This window comes from Daphnia pulicaria, chromosome 6 (genome assembly GCF_021234035.1).
Source record: "Daphnia pulicaria isolate SC F1-1A chromosome 6, SC_F0-13Bv2, whole genome shotgun sequence".
NCBI lineage: Eukaryota > Metazoa > Arthropoda > Branchiopoda > Diplostraca > Daphniidae > Daphnia > Daphnia pulicaria.
In genome coordinates, this window is record NC_060918.1 from 4,092,024 (window position 1) to 4,112,938 (window position 20,915).

General features: G+C 38.7%; 1 protein-coding gene and 2 long non-coding RNA genes across 5 annotated transcripts; 2 read left to right on the plus strand and 1 right to left on the minus strand.

Moving 5' to 3' along the window:
- Positions 1–4,800: 4,800 nt before the first annotated feature.
- Positions 4,801–6,591, plus strand: LOC124342502. 2 transcript variants are annotated; one of them, XR_006918882.1, is made up of 3 exons: positions 4,801–5,712; positions 5,800–5,918; positions 6,473–6,591. It is a non-coding gene; the product is annotated as an uncharacterized LOC124342502 (long non-coding RNA). The 2 variants fall into 2 exon arrangements; XR_006918883.1 differs by lacking the exon at positions 6,473–6,591 and adding an exon at positions 6,037–6,098.
- Positions 6,592–7,161: 570 nt separating this feature from the next.
- LOC124342469 lies at positions 7,162–12,215 on the plus strand. Of its 2 annotated transcripts, none has more exons than XM_046795465.1 (5): positions 7,162–7,441; positions 7,563–7,687; positions 7,788–7,902; positions 11,804–11,872; positions 11,932–12,215. In XM_046795465.1, the coding sequence occupies exons 1-5, from the start codon at positions 7,425–7,427 to the stop codon at positions 11,942–11,944; spliced, it is 339 nt and encodes a 112-aa protein (XP_046651421.1). In that variant the 5' UTR covers positions 7,162–7,424; the 3' UTR covers positions 11,945–12,215. The 2 variants fall into 2 exon arrangements, 1 of the variants encoding a protein (XP_046651421.1); XR_006918830.1 differs by having other exon boundaries at positions 7,309–7,441; positions 7,534–7,687.
- Positions 7,335–7,873, minus strand: LOC124342503. Its single transcript, XR_006918884.1, has 2 exons — positions 7,782–7,873; positions 7,335–7,721 (listed from the first exon to the last, which is right to left on the minus strand). It is a non-coding gene; the product is annotated as an uncharacterized LOC124342503 (long non-coding RNA).
- Positions 12,216–20,915: the final 8,700 nt, after the last annotated feature.

Below are 20,915 nucleotides of genomic sequence, written 5' to 3' on the forward strand. Positions count from 1 at the left end.
TTTTTTGGCGGAGGATGTGAAGGAAGACTATAATCGTTTAAAAATTGTGGGCCATCCGACCTCTGCAAACTACACGCAGGAAAATTTTCCAGCGGAAGAGCACTACTTCTTGCTGAAAGTGCATAGCACTTGGGCCGTCTAACCTCTACAAACTAGATTCGTCAAGGATTGTATGAAGTGTTTGTCTGTTACTCTTTTCATTGGATGATTCGGCTGCCAGTACCGATCCTACATTGACAAATGTAAAATTGTTTGTTGGCGAATCAATAGGCGTTATGATGGAAGTAAAAGGTATTGATCGAAAAAACGCCCAACTCCAGAAATCGATAATAGCTGAAATAACACAAATCAAGTTTAGAATTCATATACATGACGTGATGGTAAACAACTCTTATTAACCGGTATCGGTGGCAGATAAAAAATTTTAGCAAAATTTTCATTGACGTATTAGTCGCTTATCCGACCACAAACTAACGTTTGCTCTGTTGTCTCTCATTTCCTGTAAAAAAACTTTATTATAAATGATTTTAACTTAATTAACGTTAAAAAACTACCGATCACAGACAAATCCTTTTAGTAAATCAATGTCTTCCTGAAGATCAGCCACAGCTATGGTGTTTTCTCACTGTAAAACCGAACCAGCTTCGACATGTGAGGCTCTGCTTCACAGTCAGTGGTTCTTCGCCTGTGTCTGCTGGTTCAATTATGAGATCGCTGAGGCGAGAAAAGTTTGCCGACGAGCAGAAAGAAGATAGAGACTGCGTAAGCTGACTGTCTACAAGGAAATACTGCTGGAGGTTCGGGATACCCTCTCAACAATGATCCGAATGGCAAAGAATTCATATCTTCGTACCAAGATCTCAGAATCTTAAAATGATCGAAGGGCGTTGTTGTTTCTCCTCAACCAGTTCCTTTCGCGGAAGCAGGACGTATCACGCTGCCTCAGCACAAATCGCTTGAAAAGATTTTGAATATCCTGGGCTCCTACTTCCAGGCAAAGATTTTGGATATTTGGAGTGGACTGGATTCTATCCCTGTTGGTGACTCCAAGGACATCCCGCTTTCTTTTGTTGGTGAAAAGTTCTGTTCCTTTCGCCCTGTTTCTTTTACTGCCATCAATGATAAATTACTCCCCCTCTAAACCTTGTTGCTTGGATCCAATTCTGACTTTTCTTCTCAAGCAAGTAATCCCTGTTCTTGCCTCTCCAATTATTCACATTTTTAACTTGTCACTGTCTTCTAGTCATATGCCTACTGTCCTTAAAAGTGCTAAGATAACCCCTTTACTGAAGAAAACTGGCCTTGATCCGGACTGTATCTTGAATTACTGTCCAATTTCCAATCTTCCTCCTCTTATTTCCAAGCTCATCGAGCGCACTGTTGCCACGCAGACTGTAACCCATTTCACTGACAATTATCTCTTTATGCCCGTCCAATCTGCGTATCACTCTGGTCATTCGACCGAGACTGCACTGGTTCGGGTCTTCAATGATCTTCTACTGTCTGTCGATCGTGACAACTGTTCTGCTCTTGTTTTGTTGGATCTGAGTGCTACTTTCGACACCGTTGATCACCAAATACTTCTTGGCTGGCTTTCCAACCAGTTTGGAGTCATTGATGGGGCTCTGGACTGGAATTATTTTTCTGACCAATTCCAGTCTGTCTTCGTCAATGGTGTTTCATCAATGAGTGCGTCTGTCAAGACCGGTGTGCCCCAGAGTTCTGTTCTTCGACCTCTTCTTTTCACATCATACACGGCTCCTGTAAACAACATTGCATGTCGCCATGGTGTACGCTCTCACTTCTACGTGGATGACACTCAATTCTCAGTTGAATTCCCGTCTGATGGTCAATCGGCTGCGTATTGCCGGCTCTGTGGGTGCTTGGATGAAACAAGGGACTGGATGACTAGGAATCGGCTGAAACTCAACGATGACAAGGCTGATTTGCTGCTTGTTTACTCCACCAGAGCGAAGAGGAAGCCCAGCTTCGACCTCAAGCTGCCCAATGAAAGCTGCTGTCTTACTCCATCTGACTCGGTACGGAATCTTGGAGTCACCCTCGACCTTCAGCTCACGATGGAGAGGAATTTGCGAGGTGTTTGAAAAACGGCCAGTTTTCATCTTAGATCTATCGGGCGTATCCGTCGGCTTCTCAACCGCACTGCGACCAAAGTACGTGTGCATGCCTTTGTACTGTCAAGATTCGATTACTGCAATGCTCTGTTTGCTGGCCTGCCTGAAGAACTTATTAATCGTCTTCAGAGAGTGCAAAATGCGGCAACGCGGATGCCCAAGCGAGTGAAGAGGCGTGTGACCACATCACACCACACCTAGCTAAGCTCCACTGGCATCCTGTCAGACTCCGAATTAATTTTAGATCCTTTTGGTCTACAAATGCATCAATAGTTTAGCCCCCACCTACCTGAAGGAACTAATCACCATTCGTTGACACTCCGTCAACTTAAGATCGAGCCGGTCTGTCTTGCTTTTTCATGTTCCTGTCACCAAAAAGAAAGGCTGTGGAAACCTCACCTTCAGTAGGATTGCCCCCCTTCTATGGAATGAACTCCCCCCAGTGATTCAGACATCTGATTCCGTCCTTTCTTTCAGATCCAGATTAAAATCCCACTTCTTCAGACTTGAATATCCCGAATTTTGTACCCGGACCCAAGTCCAGCACCTTTGATCATGATGTATGTACTTCGTGTCATATTTTGTAATAGGTGCTCTACAAATGTAATAATAATAATAATAATAATAAAGTAAACAGGTTATGGGCCCACAATACTAATTCTTCCCAACCCCAATCTGATAAATACAAGATGCCTTTGCTCAGCGCGAAAGACGAAAACCACATAAGCAAATTCAATGGCTATGATTTTTTATTTTTGAAGCTTAATATTTGAACCGTGTTTCAAAAACACCGGTTGTTGGCATTACTAATGAAAAAATTTAAAATTGCACACCCTTTGGTCGACATTGAAAACAACAATACCGGAGCCATCAGGAGTTGGAGTGACAGGGATTCTATTTTCAAAATCACTCTGCTTAGCACTCTTAAATTCAAAATTTCCATGAATTTGCAGCATTGCAAAACAGGAGCCAAAATGTGGACAAAATTTGTTATCCTTTATGAGCAGCAGACTGCGCTCTTGAATCAAAAAACATTCTCTTTAACAAATTTGGCCATTACTTGTTCCTCGTCGGCCACACCATAATGCAGCACATGAAATTGCACTAGAGGGTATTTTTTTGCATGCTACAGGCACTTTACTAACTACCTCAACCGGCACAATTTGGTGGACCAGATCTAAGTGACTCTTTCTGAGCAATTTGATGATTTTCTACTGACATGGAACGCTCTACCTGAAATCGATAACAATTGTTATTCTAATAACGAATAAGGTGCTACTGCACGAATCCATGCTTGCTGCCCAAACTGAAAAACCGAAGAAACGAAACTTGAATGAATCTGCTCTACTAAGCAATCATGTTTACTGTCAGGCCAGCAGTCAATTTAACCACAAAACCGATGATTGTCGACAGCAAACAGAGAAGACCTTAAATAATACATCATGTGATATCTACAGTTTATCCAATCACAATACCACTGATTGCTCAAAAACAAAGGCGGACAATGCTGGGTCCTATCTCCGTCGACCTTTAAAAGGCGTTAAGCCCTAGTTTTTATTATCATGAGTCTAAGGACTGTTTTAAAATACTTAGAGCTGAGCAGGAAAAGTCGGATGGAAATCGCGAAGAATTTTCAGTATCGTTTGACTAGCTGCTATTTCCCAACTCAAGTCAAAGAAGAATAAAAAAAGATTCAATTTGATAAGATCATTGGTTTAGCGGAAGTGTTGCTTTCATAGTAAAACCTAATTTTTCCCACCCTTTTGTTTTCTCAGTATTCTATGTCTTAAACCGACGGTTGATGTTCAAAAATTCATCCTATTTATGGATGATTTATGCTTGCTTAGTCTTTTTCCACTGACGGTACGATACACTACTGTGATTGTCTTTCTCTTACATATCTAATATATCCTGGTAATTATACTGTCGGATATTGCTTATCTAAAGTCAACAGGTTGTTCTGCAGCAGCCGATCTCACAGTGTGAAAGCTTCCAGTCCATGAAAAGACGGGGCACGAAAGGGGGGTGTCAAAATCCATTCAAAATCCAAGTTCGGTTTCCCCTAGGACCGAAATACTGACCTCTAGTTTACTTCTCTCACCACTCGACCAACTTTTCTGATTGGTGGAGACGATCAAAAAGGCCCCGACGAAATAGGACCGGAAATAGGACCGGAAGAAATTGGACTTCCGAAACTAACGTAGATTACACGAAAGTTTTTCTACGATGGAACAGACTTGACTTTGTCAGGATCCATACCTTGGTTATTCCGCATCATAATCTTCCGCTCTAATCACAAGACTAGTCTTAACTAACATTAATTATTATATTTTTTATGCATACCTTATCACTTAAGAATTATTAAAAGAACAAGTGGTGGCCTGGAGTGGTATAGAATCACCAAGAGAATTACCAATCACCAAGTACAGATGAGGTGATCAAAATTTTAGCAAGTCCTACTAAGTTGAACTCAAATTTTTTTAGTGTAAATTTTTTGTTAGAATGGCTAAAATAATAAGAATTAAACAAGGTTTTAAACATAATTCTTAAACGTTTAAAAATTAAATGGTATTTTACTGACAAGGAATCAAATAAAATTGCTAAATCCCTCAATAGCGAACAAAAAATTATAATAAAAGTGGTGGCCCTGCTAACAAGGCCCCCCTCGAGATTTCTAGCTGGATCCTCCATTCATTTTTTTTAAATTTTCATTTTCATTCTTTCAAAATTTGACAGAAAACTGCGTTTGTTCGCGAAGACTTGGATTCCCTTAACCTATATTCAATCACGACCACTAGATGCCACGATATGTTTTGTTTTTTTTATTTTTTATACCAGCCGATAGAGGGTTGAGGTTGAGGCAGGGAAACTCGCCAAGTAAAGCAGAGTCCATTTCTTTCCAATATGCCCAGCTGAGAGGGTATCTGAGAAGGTCGTGGTCGAGGTCGTGGTTAAATTAAATTTATTTTTGATTTACAGATCAATAGAAAAAAAGAGAAGGAAACAGAAAGAGACACAGCAGTTTTTGACAAACAGAAAGAGACACAGCAATTTTTGACATTTCTTCGACTTTTAACTTTTTTTCGACTTTTCTCCTTTTCTTTCGGCATTCAAATTTTGCTCCATTGCCATTATAATCCTCATCCTCGCTGATGCTACAATCGGAGAAAGCGTTCGAAAGATCGCTATCTTCGTCCGAGGTGTTGTTGTTCTTCGCCTCCAATGCCAACTTGGCCTTTTTGGCTTTCTTCTTTCGAAGACTCTTCTTTCGTTTGTGTTCCCGTTCAACTGTGTTTTTTTTTGTACAAATTTTAATTTGTTAACCGTACAATGAAAGACAGACACAGTTTAATTTTTTACAAGTGTTTTTATTATCGACAAAACACAGGAATTGATACAATTTTTAAGACTCAATGAGTCATCGGCTCCGAAACCAGATCGAGTTTCTTAGCCGCCTCTTCGAGCGTTTCGACCGCCTTGTCTTGCTTAATCGAACTCATGGCCAGATTTTTCAGGAACTCTTCTTCCTCTTCCGCCGTGAGTATGAGCTCTGGCTCTGACTCGGATTCTCGACACAGTAATTTTTTGACATCTGAGTTGTTTCGACTCATCCTCTTCAACTCTTCTCTTAAATTTCTCTGCATTGCTCTGCTCTGCTCCATAGGCATCTACTCGTCATCCTCGTCGAGGCTACAATCCGAGAAAGCGATCAAAAGGTCGCTGTCCTCGTCCGAGGTGTTGTTGTTCGCCTCCAAAGCCAACTTGGCCTTTTTGGCTTTCTTGGTACGGTTGGCCTTCTTTCTTTTGCGTTCTCTTTCTTCTGGGTTTTTAATTTAAACATTTTTAATTTTTTAACTTGGTGTGGAATGGGGTTCAAATGTGGCTTCCTCTCTTGCACCAGCTAATGCACCTATTAGTACTTCTACATCAGGTTATCACTAAAGACGAAATGATGTAAACGAAATGTCGTGGTTAAATGACATTTATTGCATCGATACATGGAAAAAGAGAGATTTTAAAAAATTTACATGGATTCCAAGAGTTGGCTGGTGGATCTGGACCACTTGGAACTGCATTGAGTGGTAAGGCTACTCCAGAAGCCTCCGATGGAGGGGTTTGTTCAGTTTTGGTTCCAGCAGGTTAAGCTTCTTTTTTTGCGAAATACAGCTTCCGTTTTTCATTCAGATCATCCAACAGAGGGAGAACAATGTATCTGAATACCCCAAATGTAAGCAGGGCAGTAATTGCTTGCACGTAGCGTTCTTCCTCGGACAGCATCTGAATTTTTCGACTCTCTTTTCTTGAATTTCTCCACATTGCTTTTCTCTTCTCCATAGGCATTTACTCGTCGTCATCCTCGTCGAGGCTGCAATCAGAAAAAGCGCTCGACAGGTCACTGTCCTCGTCCGAGTTTGCCTCCAAGTTTGCCTCCAAAGCCAACTTGGCCTTTTTGGCTTCCTTGGTACGTAGGGCCTTCTTTCTCTTGCGCTCTTCTTCTGGGTTTTTAATTGAAATAATTTTAATTTTTTAACTTGTGATTATTTTTGATATGTTACCTTCACATTCTTCAGAAAAATCACTCTTCCCTTCATTTCCAGACTCAACATCAGGGTCTCCACAGCTCAACTCCCTTTCAGATGATTCCACAACGGGGGTATATTCCTTGTCAGAATCTTCATCATCTGAGGCTGTAAGTCAGTAAGTTACACATTTATCTTAATAGTTATAAAGGAAAAACTTACTCTCTCGATACTTGAGGTGTTTCTCATAAATGAGGCACCAACTGAAGTGTGCTTTGGCACCTAGAAATAATAAGATAAAAGACAAATTAAAGTACAACCTACAACCTGACAAACTTAAAATTGTCTTTTACTTACTAGTGATTTCCTTGTCGTCATTGATAAGGTTCTTTAACATGTCGGAGCCAATTACCATGACCCCTTCCTCATTCAGCCATTGCTGTAGACTGTGCTGGCGGGTTTTAGCCGTGGTGCTTAACATGTCGAACACTTTAATACGCGCCGGGAGCCTTAGTTTCAACTCTTCGACCCAGTTTAAGATAACACTTACTGGACAAACTACTAGTTCCACATGTGTAGTAATCCATTGTGTAATTGCAAACAATCCAATTGAAAGCAAATTCAGGAAGCAAGTTTAGAAATCCCAAGTCAAGTGGAGAAACAAGACAAAGATTCAACATTAAATGTAGATAAACTTGATGCTGCCATTAAAGCATGTGGAGATCAAGTGATTTATTTGAAAGTAAAGAAAGCTGACAAGGTACGATACATGGAAAAAGAGAGAAGGTAACAGAAAGACACAGACATTTTTTAAACACATACACAAACACACACATATATAGGCACTGTAATCTGAATTTTTCGACTCTCTTTTCTAGAATTTCTCCTCCTTTTCTCTTTCCCATAGCCATTTACTCGTCGTCATCCTCGTCGAGGCTGCAATCCGAAAAAGCGCTCGACAGGTCGCTGTCCTCGTCCGAGTTTGCCTCCAAGTTTGCCTCCAAAGCCAACTTGGCCTTTTTGGCTTCCTTGGTACGTAGGGCCTTCTTTCTCTTGCGCTCTCCTTCTGGGTTTTTAATTTAAATAATTTTAATTTTTTAACTTGTGATTATTTATGATATGTTACCTTCAGATTCTCCAGAAACATCACTGGTGTCGTTTCCAGAACCAACATCAGGGTCTCCACAAGAATACAGGATTCCACAACGGGGGTATCTTCCTTGTCAGAATCTTCATCATCTGAGGTTGTCAGTTCAAATAAAATAAAATCAGTAAGTTACACAATCAATCTTAATAGTTCTAAATGAAAGAATGAATGAATTAACCTCTCGATACTTTAAGTGCTTTTCATAAATGAGGCAAAAACTGTATTGTGTGTGCTTTGACATCTAGAAATAAGAAGAAAAAAGACAAATTAAAGTAGGCCTACAACCTGACAAACTTTAAATTGTCTTTTACTTACTTTCCACATTTGTAGCCTGTGTAATCCATTTGTCAGGAAAGCAAATTCAGGAAGCAAGTTGAGAAGTTGATGATTTGGTTTGAAGAGAGAAGTAAGAAGTATCAAGGCTTTTTCCGATTTGTCTATTTGACGGACTCCCCCAACGTCAAGTTGGAGTCCGTAAATCTAGATGGCTCTGGGGTACGAATGGGCTTCACTCTTTGTCGTCTGCAATGTTAGCGGCGGGTTTTTATCCTTGGAAAAATCAAAAAATTTGAACGTCATACATTGTTTGTGTTCTAGCACAGACTTAGGTTCTAGTTAGTTCCATGTCCACCTGAAAAAGGTAAATTGTTCAGCTATGGCAGATTGAGGAAATAATTCTAGAGGTAAAGAAAGAGGTGGGTTTCGTGGTAGAGGCAATAACAACTGGTCACGTATCACATCATATACTCTGTACAAACTCTGTAAAGGTACTACATTGTTTTAATTGAATAATTTTATTGTTTTATTGTTAGTAGTGGCACAAATAGCTTCCTTCTGCCAAGTAGTGAACAAATGTCTCGTTCAATTTATTTATTTCTTAAAATTCTGTTAAAAAATGAAGGTTCTAAATAATTGTGATTACTTTTTCGAAATTCTCCCTCGAGTCAGACCAGTCAGAATCGCAGAAATTCGTCAATGGATGATGTTGGCTTGAACCGGACAAAAAGATGAAAAATGAATGGATAAAGAAAATTTTACCTGGTCGCGATACGATGGAAAGTATGAAACAAACCCGTTAATTCCCGTAGACGATCATTTTTTCTGATATATGGCAGGAGGAATTTGATTTGAGATTTAATGGCCATTAACTCTAATTAGTTTTTATTTTGATTAATGAATCAACAAACAGCTAACCCAAATTTTTTTCAGGGTCTACAAATGCTATGGAATGTAAGGGGTTTGTCTTTTGTGAAAAGGGGTTACAGGAGGGTGGGGGGGTAAAAAAATTTGGGTTACGTCATTTATGAATGGTCTCTCCTGTAATTTTTTATGGCTAAATAAGCTCCCACAATTATAATTATATAGGATTGACAATAAATTTATAATAAATTGACAAATTCTGTTATTACTAATTTATTAATCAGGCTACTGGAAAAAATATTAGGAGGGAGGTAGTAATTTGTCAAAGGGGAAATGGTCGCTACTCCAATTCAGTATCATGACTTATGTTAACCAAAATTCCCTGCTTGGAGTTGTAAGAAAAGGTAATGATTGAATGATGTAATATTCAATTATAACAATGTAATATTTAAAAAAAATGAAAAATAAACTTAAATTTTCTCTGGGAGCTCTGTAGAAGGCTTTGGTGTTAAGCCTGGGTATTGGCTATACTTTCTGGAGGTTATAGGCCCAAAAATAAGTTTTCTATCCTCTTGCAAAGATTCTATCGAATCATATTCATCGATAGGGTCGATAGGGCAAAAATGTTAATGCAATTCATCTTTAAAAAATAATTATTGCATCTATTCCGTTGATAGCTTTATAAATCACATTTTTATGTTCGTGTTCCGACTCTTGTGTGAGAGTCGCACGTGAGTTTGCAGAGGGCAGTGTTGTGACCGATTTTTTTTTTTGGATCGCGATCCCGGTCCCGATTAACAGAAAAAAAAAAACAATCGAGGTGGCGATCGCGATCGTGATTTCACCTAACGATCGCGATCGCGGTCGCGATCTCTTTTGCGCTCGCCGCTAGATGGCAAAGGGGGAAAGTACATACGTTTTCAACACAAAACCACTTACGCAAAATACATTTATTTTTTGAAGCTAGAATTTACAAGACATTATATTTTTAGTACCCATTGACTTTGAGGAAAAGAAGCATTTCAAAATTCCTGTCCTTCAACCTTGATCTCGTTGGCTTAAAAATGCTTCCAGCTACACTAAAAAGCCTTTCGACTGATGCGGATGAAGGGAGAGCAGTGTTGTAACGCAAGAACAAGTGGCTTAAAATTGGAAAATTTAAAATTGATTCAGTAGATGCAATTCCTTCGTTTGAAAATCTGTCAAGTTCCTCAGTTTCTACGGCCGTTTTGGGTCATAAAGATTTAAAGAAATCCTTCTTTGGCTTCTTTTTGGGTGGGTTCTCATCATCGCTGTCATCACTATTGCTCTCCGGTGTTATTGCTTTTGAGCTACGATCAAAAAATTCAAATAAAATCCAATATTATTTTAATTTCATAAAAATATAATTACTTAAAAATAGATGAAGGCCTGTCAGTTCCAACCCGGTCGCACTCATCTTGAAAATCATCTTTTAACAGCATGATGGCTTCTTCTTGATCTTCACCCTTAATCCAAGAGAGTTTAAAACGGGGATGCAACATACTTGCTAAACGCAGTTCTCGATCCAGGAACATGTATGGCTGAACCGTTTAGTAAGTCCATTGCAAAGGGCATTTATTAATGCTTTCGAGTGCTTTATTCCACTGTCTTTTTTTAACTTCTCTAACTGATTCTGTAATGCAGTTAGAGAAGGGAGGAGATATCCAATGGAAATATTGTTATCTCCTTGCAGAATGTCGAGAGCGTTGGCCACAGGTGTCATAATTTTGACATATTCTAAAAAAAATGCTTCTTCCACAGGTCTTAAAGGTGTAATATTGAAGTGCTTGAAGATGTCTGTTAGTTTCTGGTGTTTTTTAAAAAGCAAGTTCTTCTCTCTTTTGATTGCACGGTAATAAGAATTCCATCAAGTGTCATTTGGTGTAATAAAAAGCTTCCCAAGTTCTTTCTTAATGAGGATACCCTCTGGCAGAGGGTATTCTCCTCATCATCATTTTTACCGCTATTTGAATTGACTTCGTCTTCTGTGATTTTTTTTTAGATTTTATCCTCTGATGTGCCCTCCCCATCTTTTTAAATTTTTCGCATGGTTGGGGGTTCCGCTGGTGAAGAGATCTGGTGAACACTGACCAGATTTGTCCATTGCTGATGGGCTTAGCTGAGCCCTTTCTTCAAAACGTTGATTCAGCTTTGTTTGTGTACGAAAAATGTAGGGGAGAGCGGGGTTGGATGGGACAGGGGTTGGATGGGACAGTGGGGTCTTATGTAAGTCCCTCTAATGGCAGGAAAAATTCCTTTTAGCCCCGTATTAATAAGTGTGTGATGCATATGCTCAATTTTTTTTTAAATTTCCAATCATTAATTCTATGGGATAACTCCTCTGCCCCATCCAACCCCTGTCTCATCCAACCCCGCTCTCCCCTATTCAATAATTTTAAAAACTTTCTTGTTTACATTTCATATTAGATTGGTGATTTTTCATTCTGAGGCAGAGCAAGATTCATTCATTTTCTCGCAAAATTTGTTTTTTCTAGTTCTTTATAATGTGCAATTACCTCATTTTCTTCTTCTTCTTGTTCTTTCTCTCTTGTTGCTCCATTTTCTTGGCTTGCTTGATATTTTTTTCCTCTGCATGTTTTTATCCGTATAGAAATTTTCTGTTTGACTTCATCTTTTATATCACCATGATTCATTATATAACACATCTTTACGACTTGTACCTAATTCTTTCAATTTGGTTTGTTCGATCCCTCATAATTCTATGACGTGATTGTCCGAAATATTACCCTCTGTGAATTAATTAATTTAGTTATTTCCCTACACTTATTAACATTTTTCTTACCTTCACTGTAATGTAGATTTTTTTATGTTTACTCCAGAAGTTCCTACTTCTACGGAAAGCCGTCGACCAGGAAAATCAATTCTAGAAGATCCAGTGTACACAAAAGGTAAACCGGTATTTGCTGAAAATCTTTCAATAATTAGTTACATTTTACATTCAATCTAGATATCATGAATGATTCGGGAAATTCTCCTGATTCAGGCGAGTCACAGAGCAGTGACAGTGGCGCAAAAGAGTCCCTCCTGAAAGATTCGTCCTTATCATCTAGCAGCAGCCAAGAAACTTTGACTTCATCTTCATACTTACCATGTTCGATTGAGACAACGGGAAGAAGATTTGCCTGAAGAAGAAGAAGACCATTACAAGAAACCCCTAAACCCTTAAACCGGATTAATTGATAGCCAAACTCGTCCAATAATTCCAACTGGGAGTGCAAGCCAGCATGTAAAAAGAACAGACACAGTAGTTGTTGGGAAAAAAGTAGGTTTTTAGAATTCTATTTTTATTTATACATTGTCAATATAAATTTACACATTAACGAATAATAACACTTTTTCAAATTCCAGTTCAACCTTCTTCAATGCTACTGATCGTAGAAGAAGCCGAAACTGATGAAGAAGCTGTGTGGGATTCGCAGGTTACACCTAACACACCAAGTAACGAAAAAAATTTAGCTGTTTTTATTTAATTACAATTTTTTTTTTCAAAAGAAGTATCAAGTAACAGACCTCGTGTTAATGAAGAGGTGCAATCATTAAAGTTGCAAGAAAACAATCAATCAAGAACTACATCAGCAGCATCCGAACTATTGAATCAGAACTAATACTACAGAATGATAGCTGCAACATATAAAAACAGTCAAAAAACGCTGAGACGTCAAGAGGATATGGCACTCAAACTTAATGCCCTTACTGAATTCGTTTCGAAGCTAAGGTTTGTCGTAGATGAATCGAGCGACAAAAAACAAAGTTTCATTGCCGTAGATAACCTAATCGAAAAGTTCCCTATGAACGATTTAGCCGACTTAGAAAATTTTGAAAGAAGGTTTAAAAGAAAGGTTCTGAACCAAGAGCTAGAACTAGAGAGCTAGAGCTAGACTCTTGAAGATTTAGTATGTTTACTTTTTTGTTGTTAAAAATATTTCAAAAAAAATTGTTTTTTTTTTTTCAGTATGCTGATTGGAGGTTTAAACGAAGATAAACTTCTAAGTAATATTTTAAATTATTGCTTGACTATTTCAATTGCTAGGAAGTTCTGTTGGATTGGAAGGGAGAAAAAGTTCAATAAGGTTGGTCTTCGCCGATTAAACGATACAGAGCTCTTTGTTCTTGTAAAGAGGGTCGTCAGAAAACGCTTTGAAAAAAATTTTATGTCGGAAAATATAATGTCAGCATTAAATTTTTGTCAAATCGCCTTAGGTCCAATATCAGCAGCAGTGTTTCCAAATCCAATTTCTCTCTTTTTACCTTTGGATGCACTGCCACCCTTATTTTCGATTTCACTAGATGAACCCGTAACTCCCTTTATTCCTATTTTTCAAAATCCATTTTCAAATTTTTAAACATACTAATGTATTTCATTCCAAATATTGAAATGCTAAAATATGCTTTTATAGTAACCCAAGTTTGCCTTATCACAATAAGGTCCGGTGTCTCCAACTCCAATTTCACCCTTGATACCCATATCCCCCTTATATCTCCCTTAGGTCCAATATCACCAGTGTTTTCAACTCCGATTTCTCCCTTATCACATTTGGGCCAACTATCACCCTTTACTCCGCAGTCACCAGTTAAACCTGTATCTTCCTTTGACCCTAGTAAATGATCAAAATAACGCGTAAAATTTAAGAAGTGGACTAATAAATAAGAAAATACTATTTATAATAACCCAATTCACCCTTAGGTCCAGCGTCTCGAAATCTCATTTAGGTCCAATATCACAGGTGTTTCATGTAAAAGTGTATTGTTTAAGGTATTTTTTTTAGTTGAAAGGTTTGTTTTTAAATTTTAAATTTAGGCTTGTTTAGAAATGTCGTGGGTGGCTGTCGTTTGTCATTTGTTTCACCGCAAGCCTTTGCAACTACAGTGCCGACTTAAGTTGAAAAAAATTTGATTTTTTACTAAAAATAAAATAAATTCGTGAGCTTTTTAAAGGAACTAATAAGAAATCGATTGACGTTTTTAAAAAATGCAATCGAGTGAAAAATAGATTATAAGAATTCGAGAAAATAAAAATTAGCAATTTTTCTGACTTCACTGCAAAATAAAAAAATGCGTTTTTTAATTCGCAATAACTCCTTAACTAATTAAATAAAAAATACAAAATTAGACAATACATCTTTGTTTTTTTTTCAATACTAACTCCAATTTTTATCCAAATATAAATTTTGACGGGCCATCGATTGGTTTTTTTGGCGTGGAATGTCCCAAATACAAATTTCATCAAACATACAGAAAACATAGATTTCATTTCGATTTGCATTGTGTTCACATGAGCTGGATCTTGTGCAAGCCAATTCCACCTACTACTTGTGTGGATACATTGTGAATACAAGAGCACCACAGATGCATTTCTTGCCTAGCTTCCTACTGACAAGAGGAAAACGAGCTACCCAGTGATTTTTATGCAGCGTTTATCAAAAGCATGAAAACCTTGGGTTACCTGCGCTTCGCATCTTCCCTATTTATAACACTTTTTGCATTGTAGAAAGGCTTTTGCAGCTTCACTTCCAATCAGGAAACGCCTACTTCTGGGATTCTCTCGATAATATCCGCAGTAGTGGAAAATGAGATCGGTGGCTTACCCAATATTTACTGCTACCAGAACAAAAAAAAAACAATAACTTTCTTAATTTTTGAGTACATCAAAAAATGGTATCACATTGAAGCTAAAATATACAAAAACGATGTCCTATAGAAATTAAAAACCAAGCAGCAGAAACTTTAATTAATATTACTTAGCCAATTCCCTCAATTCTCCTTCCGGTGTCTCCAACTCCGATTTCTCCCTTGATTATGATATCCATTTTCATCCCTTGCAGAAATACCAGGAGAACCAATCCACTCTGGAGGGAAAAAAACAAATAAGTGTACTGAACAGATTTTACTATTAACAAAATCGATCTCAACGGGGACACAATTGGTGAAGCTGTTTTGGCAAAGGAATCCGGAAGGGAACTGTGAAAATCCAGATCAGGTCGACCCAAATTCAGAATTTTTATCTTAACTATTTTAGTCCCCGAATTATTTGGGATTGAAAATCCTGAAATATCACCAAAATCCAAAGTTACTCCTTCCATCTGGATGGAGGGCGTATAACCAGATCCATACAACCACTCCTTTCATCTGGATGGAGGGTGTATAACCAGATCGCTTTTCGCCGGATCGGCTTATAAAAAAACTAATTCATAGAAAATTTAGCTTTTTCGTCGTTTTCTCAGAATCCAATAATGAATTTTTTAAATTATTTCACTTTGAGTGATCCAGAATCTTGGTTTCTTTGGAGATCACGTTCGATTGATGATTGACTAATTATATTGGATACACAGCAATTGGCATGAAAGGCCGGTTTTCTTTTAATGCAAAAAATTGAGTTCTGCATTAATCTTAGCCACTCTCAGCTCGGCAACTGTTGTGACATTTATGTTGTCAAAGTTTGTAATTTTGATCCTGATATTTTCTTATTAGAAACCTATCCATACAAAAGTTTTGAATAAACAAACGAGTGAGAATAATAACTGCACGTTTTAAATGTTATCAACTAATATTATTTAAACAACCCGATGTCTTGAAGGATAAGAATTTATTTCTTCAAACAGCCGATACTTTCTATCACAATAACATCTAATAGAGTTATTAACAAGTATCGGAATGAATGAAGTACTCCCTAGAGTGACTACCTCAGATCCAAGATTTCCTAGAGTGACTCCCTTGGAACCAAAAGTGAATCTTAGTGCGTGTAAAGGACAACAGAGTGAGGTAGAGATAGGGATAGGAGAGAGGGGCGCTCTGCTGAACATAGCACTACAAATACATCCAAACTTAGCCTATGCAGTGTGTAGAATTGCGAATTATACCAAAGCCCAATGAACGAACATTGAAAAGCCCTCGACCAATTTTTTGGCTATTTGAAAGCAACGAAAGAATATGGAATCTGGGTCGACGGACAGAAGAAAGAACTTGCTTGCTACGTTGATGAAGACTTGATATAGCAGCTTGCTGGTGATATAGAGGATTGCAAGTCAACATCATGCAGTATAATGTTTATCAATGACGAACAAGTGGCGTGGTCTACCAAGAAACAACCGACTACAGCTTTATCAACAACAGAAGCATAGTATATAGCAGTGTGCCAAGGAGGGAAAACAGCTGCGTGGCTTGATTACCTGATGGAATATCTACTAGGAAAAAATATGTTATGAATGTAGGCCTACCGATGTATTGTGATAATGACGGAGCAGTGAGACTGATGCATATAACCCTGAATTCCACCAAAGAACAAAACACATTCGACTAAAATGGCACTGGATAACAGAACAAGTAGCAGACGGACTACTAGCAGTAAAATTGTAAGAACACATATGATAAATTGGCTGATATATTCACGAAAGCACTTCCGAGACCGATGTTCGTTGAGATGAATAGAAGAATAGTGGATAGTAGGAGTATAGTGACAGATTTGCCAATTATGAGTTTGAGCGAGAGTGTTGTCGATCAATCCCTCTCTCATCTATCTTCTTGTCTTCTCACCTGTCAGTGGATCGCCCCTTCTCGTGAAACCTATCGTGTAAGTAAAACGTACACCTGTTGTGTGTATAACACTTAATAAGATGTTGGAAGATGGGGGAGTCATCCTTTTCCCCCATCTTACTAAAGTCACAAGACGGACCCTTGTTTTTAAAGAAAAATACTTCGAGGAAAGAATCACACTCAATTTCTTTATAGTCCAACAACAGTTTTCAATTTTGGGGAGCAAATTTTTATTTTTTTAACTAAAAATGTTATAGAGAAGTGGCTTTACTATAACTTTTGCTGTTTTATCTTTAGGCTTTACGCCCTGGCATCTCGAAGAAGTTTAGGGTGGCCGAAAAAATTGGGAAATCGTTGGCAATCAGGGATGTGGTTACGTTCATGGACAAATGTTTGACCGGTTTACTTATTAACATACGAATTACAGGAAGCTTTCTTTCTTGGCCACTAATTGATTCGATTAAGAACACTGTGCCGTTTAAATTGGTTTTTCATTTGCCAAACTTGAGTCCTCTTAGGAGAAATTTATGCAAATAACAAACAATAAAAGTTAAATATATGAAGGAAATAAATATAATGGGCCATGTGTAGTAGGCATTCCGTTTTCCTACACCATCCAGAAATTTCCACCGCGGGAAAATTTGCTTCTGAACGTGAACGTGTTCCTCTTCTTTAAGATTGAAGTGATGGCTAACTCCAAAATCTTGACGTTTTCGTGTTCTTGCTTACTGCGGTCAAGTGTTGGCTTCAAACACCCCCCCCCCCCCCCCCCCAGTCAGTTTATGAATCCTTGTTGGTTTGATTTAAGAGATGTGACGTCGATTCATTGCCTGGTGGGGGAGTCATTGGCAAATCAAAATCCACTTCGAATTTAAAATGTTCCAGCAGAGGCGGCAGTGGCAAATCCAAAAGTCTGGGAAATAGTCAAATTATTCTGGCAGAGGAGTTGGAGGAGGATGTTTTTGAGTGGCAACCACAAACGTCGATGACATTGTCAAAGTGACAATAAGTGCAATTGCTTCTTTGTGTGAAATTGGTGCAGTATCAGCAACCAGCACACTGTCTAGTTTCATTTCCAGACGGTTATTTGTGTTAGACAGTATCGGGTTTGATTACGCAAGATCGAAGTTTATCTTGACTTGCCTAACCGGGAAATCCGTTCAACGTGAGCGCAGGATTATCCAATTGCGTTTCAAGCGTCGAGTTTTTTGTATGTACCTAAATGTTTTTTTTCCAATCACCCCACAACACAGTTCGTGTGTGTGGCATGCCTATGGCGAAAGAGAGAAAGCAGGTGTGCGGTGGAGAGCGTTTGGCATTTTCCAAGGTTGATTGGTGTGCAGTCGGCCAAATTGTGTCGGATAAGGTATACTAGGCCCTCGGCCACTCGACTGCCCTCCGCTCGTTTGTCGTTGAACATTTTCGGTTAGGATAGGTTTGGTTAGTTCTTGCAAAATGGCTGATTACCTCACATTCCCTTTTTTGATTCCACTGTCCATTTTGGTGACGTATTGGTTTATTTAGTCAAGGATTAATATGTGATGTGTTTTCTTCTAGTAACGTTGCCATATTCGAAATAAAGGACGATGATGATTTAATTATTTTCAACAAGGACTACATTGTCTAACACTTGGCAGGTATGGATAACGTTGAGGAACTCTGCCAAACACATTTCGGTAACAACACGTCCATTTTGCAGGCGTCGACAAAGTGGTGGAAGGTGCCGCGCCATCGACCCGGCCCTGCACCCCAAAATCTGTTTTTAGTTTTGGAGTCGAGGAACGTGAACCAACATATTCTGCGCGTCGAATAATTTGTGCAGCAACATTGTGGCTGCCTTGCAAGATATGGCGTCGATTTCTCGACCGATTACCAATTCGAGATTGTTACATTGCTCGGTGATATGTTGACAGCCGTGTTGGAAATATACAATTCCCCAACAGCCCACTTCAAGATCTGGCCGTCGGATTCGAACACCCCGTCATCTCGACGATTATTGGATTTTTGGCCCGCGTTAAGCGGCCCTTTTTTCACTATTTACCCCCACCCTAAACGTGTAATAGCTCTAATTGTGCCAAGAATAAATTTGTGTGAAAAAGAAGCCGAGGCCGTCTAAACCGTCTCTCATTCAAGTGCCATCATCTTTCATCTTTACTTGGGTATATAACCGGTGCACTTCCGAAAAAGCGTTATATTCTCAATAGGTCACGACACCGCTACATCATCTCACTTTGTCACGCCAAACCAAGGTGACTTAACTTCTTCACTTCCAAATTTTGGAGGCCGTTTTACTGGTAAGTGGCATGATCCTGTTGGTTGCTTGAACGTAGAGTGAGATGATGTGATTACCTTCGACTTTTATTTATTTCTCTCAAGTAAAACGGCTGAAGCTGTCGAGAAAAGCTGACAATCTCGGCTTGACAGTGGATCATTGCGTGAGACACAACCTGGACCATATAGGGCATCACGCTATGTGGTTTGTTACCGATGCCAGAAGTCCTGTTTATGCAAAACCAAGAATGCGTTTCGTCGGTGTTTCCCAGCAGTCTTGAAAGGACGTATGCCTGGGTGTGATCTGTCCCCTTGCAAAAGATTTGCACCCACACGGAGACAACGATGGATAACAGGGCTATCACACGGCTGCATCAAATCGCTGGTCCAACAGTGCTACACCAGCCTAAACTGGGCGATGTTGGTAAAGATCTCTAGGCTGTTTGGCCACTCCCGTTCGCGAATGCCGAGAAACAATCCTGGTTTCGTGAGTTAACCCCGATTCCCCTCACCTCTTCAAAGTCAAACGTGTTGAAATGAACGTTTTAAATTAGTTTTCAACGGTTATTGATTACATATGCGCGGTTGCAAGAAACGACCAGGAGAAGCTTCGGTTACTGAGAGCTGAAGGGTAGGACCAATTTCTGTTTTGACGTTATTATAGTTCTGTACAGGTGTTTTTGAAACATTTCCCTACAGAGGCTGTCAACAAGCATCCCAAAGCCTGTGAGAACAAGCGAGACCCAAAAAGAACACAAACTTAAGTTGACCTTGTATGTGTAGCCTAACATGCGCAATACATGTCACAAGTAAAAACTGACGAGTGCCGAATGGCTCGTGTTTTTTTTATATTTTATTTTTTTAATTCCATGAAGAGGAAAGTAGCCCCCCTTTTTCATACTTTCCTGTTCTCCCTTGTCTTCCCTCGAGCCGATTCTCTGAAGATTCGGTTTCTAAAACCGTAAACAATAGGAAATAAATTTAAATTTGACGTATTTTCATTCAAATAAGTCACAACAATGAATACTAGAATAAAGCTTATTCACTTACCTTTCTATTAAAATTATTCCCGAGATCCTAGAGTAAACTGTTAATTTACAATTAATGGTTTCGCGAGATACCATTTTCCCTTATAAGAAATGCACGGGGGAAAAACGAACACGGGGCAAACATGGCAAAATCCGCAAGAGTGCGTTCGCAAACAAGGGGGGGGGTACGCGTTAAGATCTTCCTCTATTCAATTCAATTCGATCCAACAATAGAGAAATTTTAGCAAGTCCTACTAAGTTGAACTAAAATTTTTTTAGTGTTAATTTTTTGTTAGAATGGCTAAAATAATAAGAATTAAACAAGGTTGTAAACATAATTCTTAAACGTTTAAAAATTAAATGGTATTTTACTGACAAGGAATCAAATAAAATTGCTAAATCCCTCAATAGCGAACAAAAAATTATAATAAAAGTGGTGCCCCTGCTGACAAGGCCCCCCCCTCGAGATTTCTAGCTGGATCCTCCATTCATTTTTTTTTTTAATTTTCATTTTCATTCTTTCAAAATTTGACAGAAAACTGCGTTTGTTCTTGAAGACTTGGATTCCCTTAACCTATATTCAATCACGACCACTAGATGCCACGATATGTTTTGTTTTTTTTATTTTTTATACCAGCCGATAGAGGGTTGAGGTTGAGGCAGGGAAACTCGCCAAGTAAAGCAGAGTCCATTTCTTTCCAATATGCCCAGCTGAGAGGGTATCTGAGAAGGTCGTGGTCGAGGTCGTGGTTAAATTACATTTATTTTTGATTTACAGATCAATAGAAAAAGAGAGAAGGAAACAGAAAGAGACACAGCAGTTTTTGACAAACAGAAAGAGACACAGCAATTTTTGACATTTCTTCGATTTTTAACTTTTTTTCGACTTTTCTCCTTTTCTTTCGGCATTCAAATTTTGCTCCATTGCCATTATAATCCTCATCCTCGCTGATGCTACCAATCGGAGAAAGCGTTCGAAAGATCGCTATCTTCGTCCGAAGTGTTGTTGTTCCTCGCCTCCTATGCCAACTTGGCCTTTTTGGCTTTCTTCTTTCGAAGACTCTTCTTTCGTTTGTGTTCAACTGTGTTTTTTTTTTGTACA

Coding starts and splice junctions, on each gene's coding strand:
- LOC124342469 (XM_046795465.1), top strand. Junction 7,688..7,787: donor TGGCCTTTTTGGCTTCCTTG/GTACGTAGGGCC, acceptor TGTTACCTTCAG/ATTCTCCAGAAACATCACTG. Junction 7,903..11,803: donor AATCTTCATCATCTGAGGTT/GTCAGTTCAAAT, acceptor TGTTTACTCCAG/AAGTTCCTACTTCTACGGAA.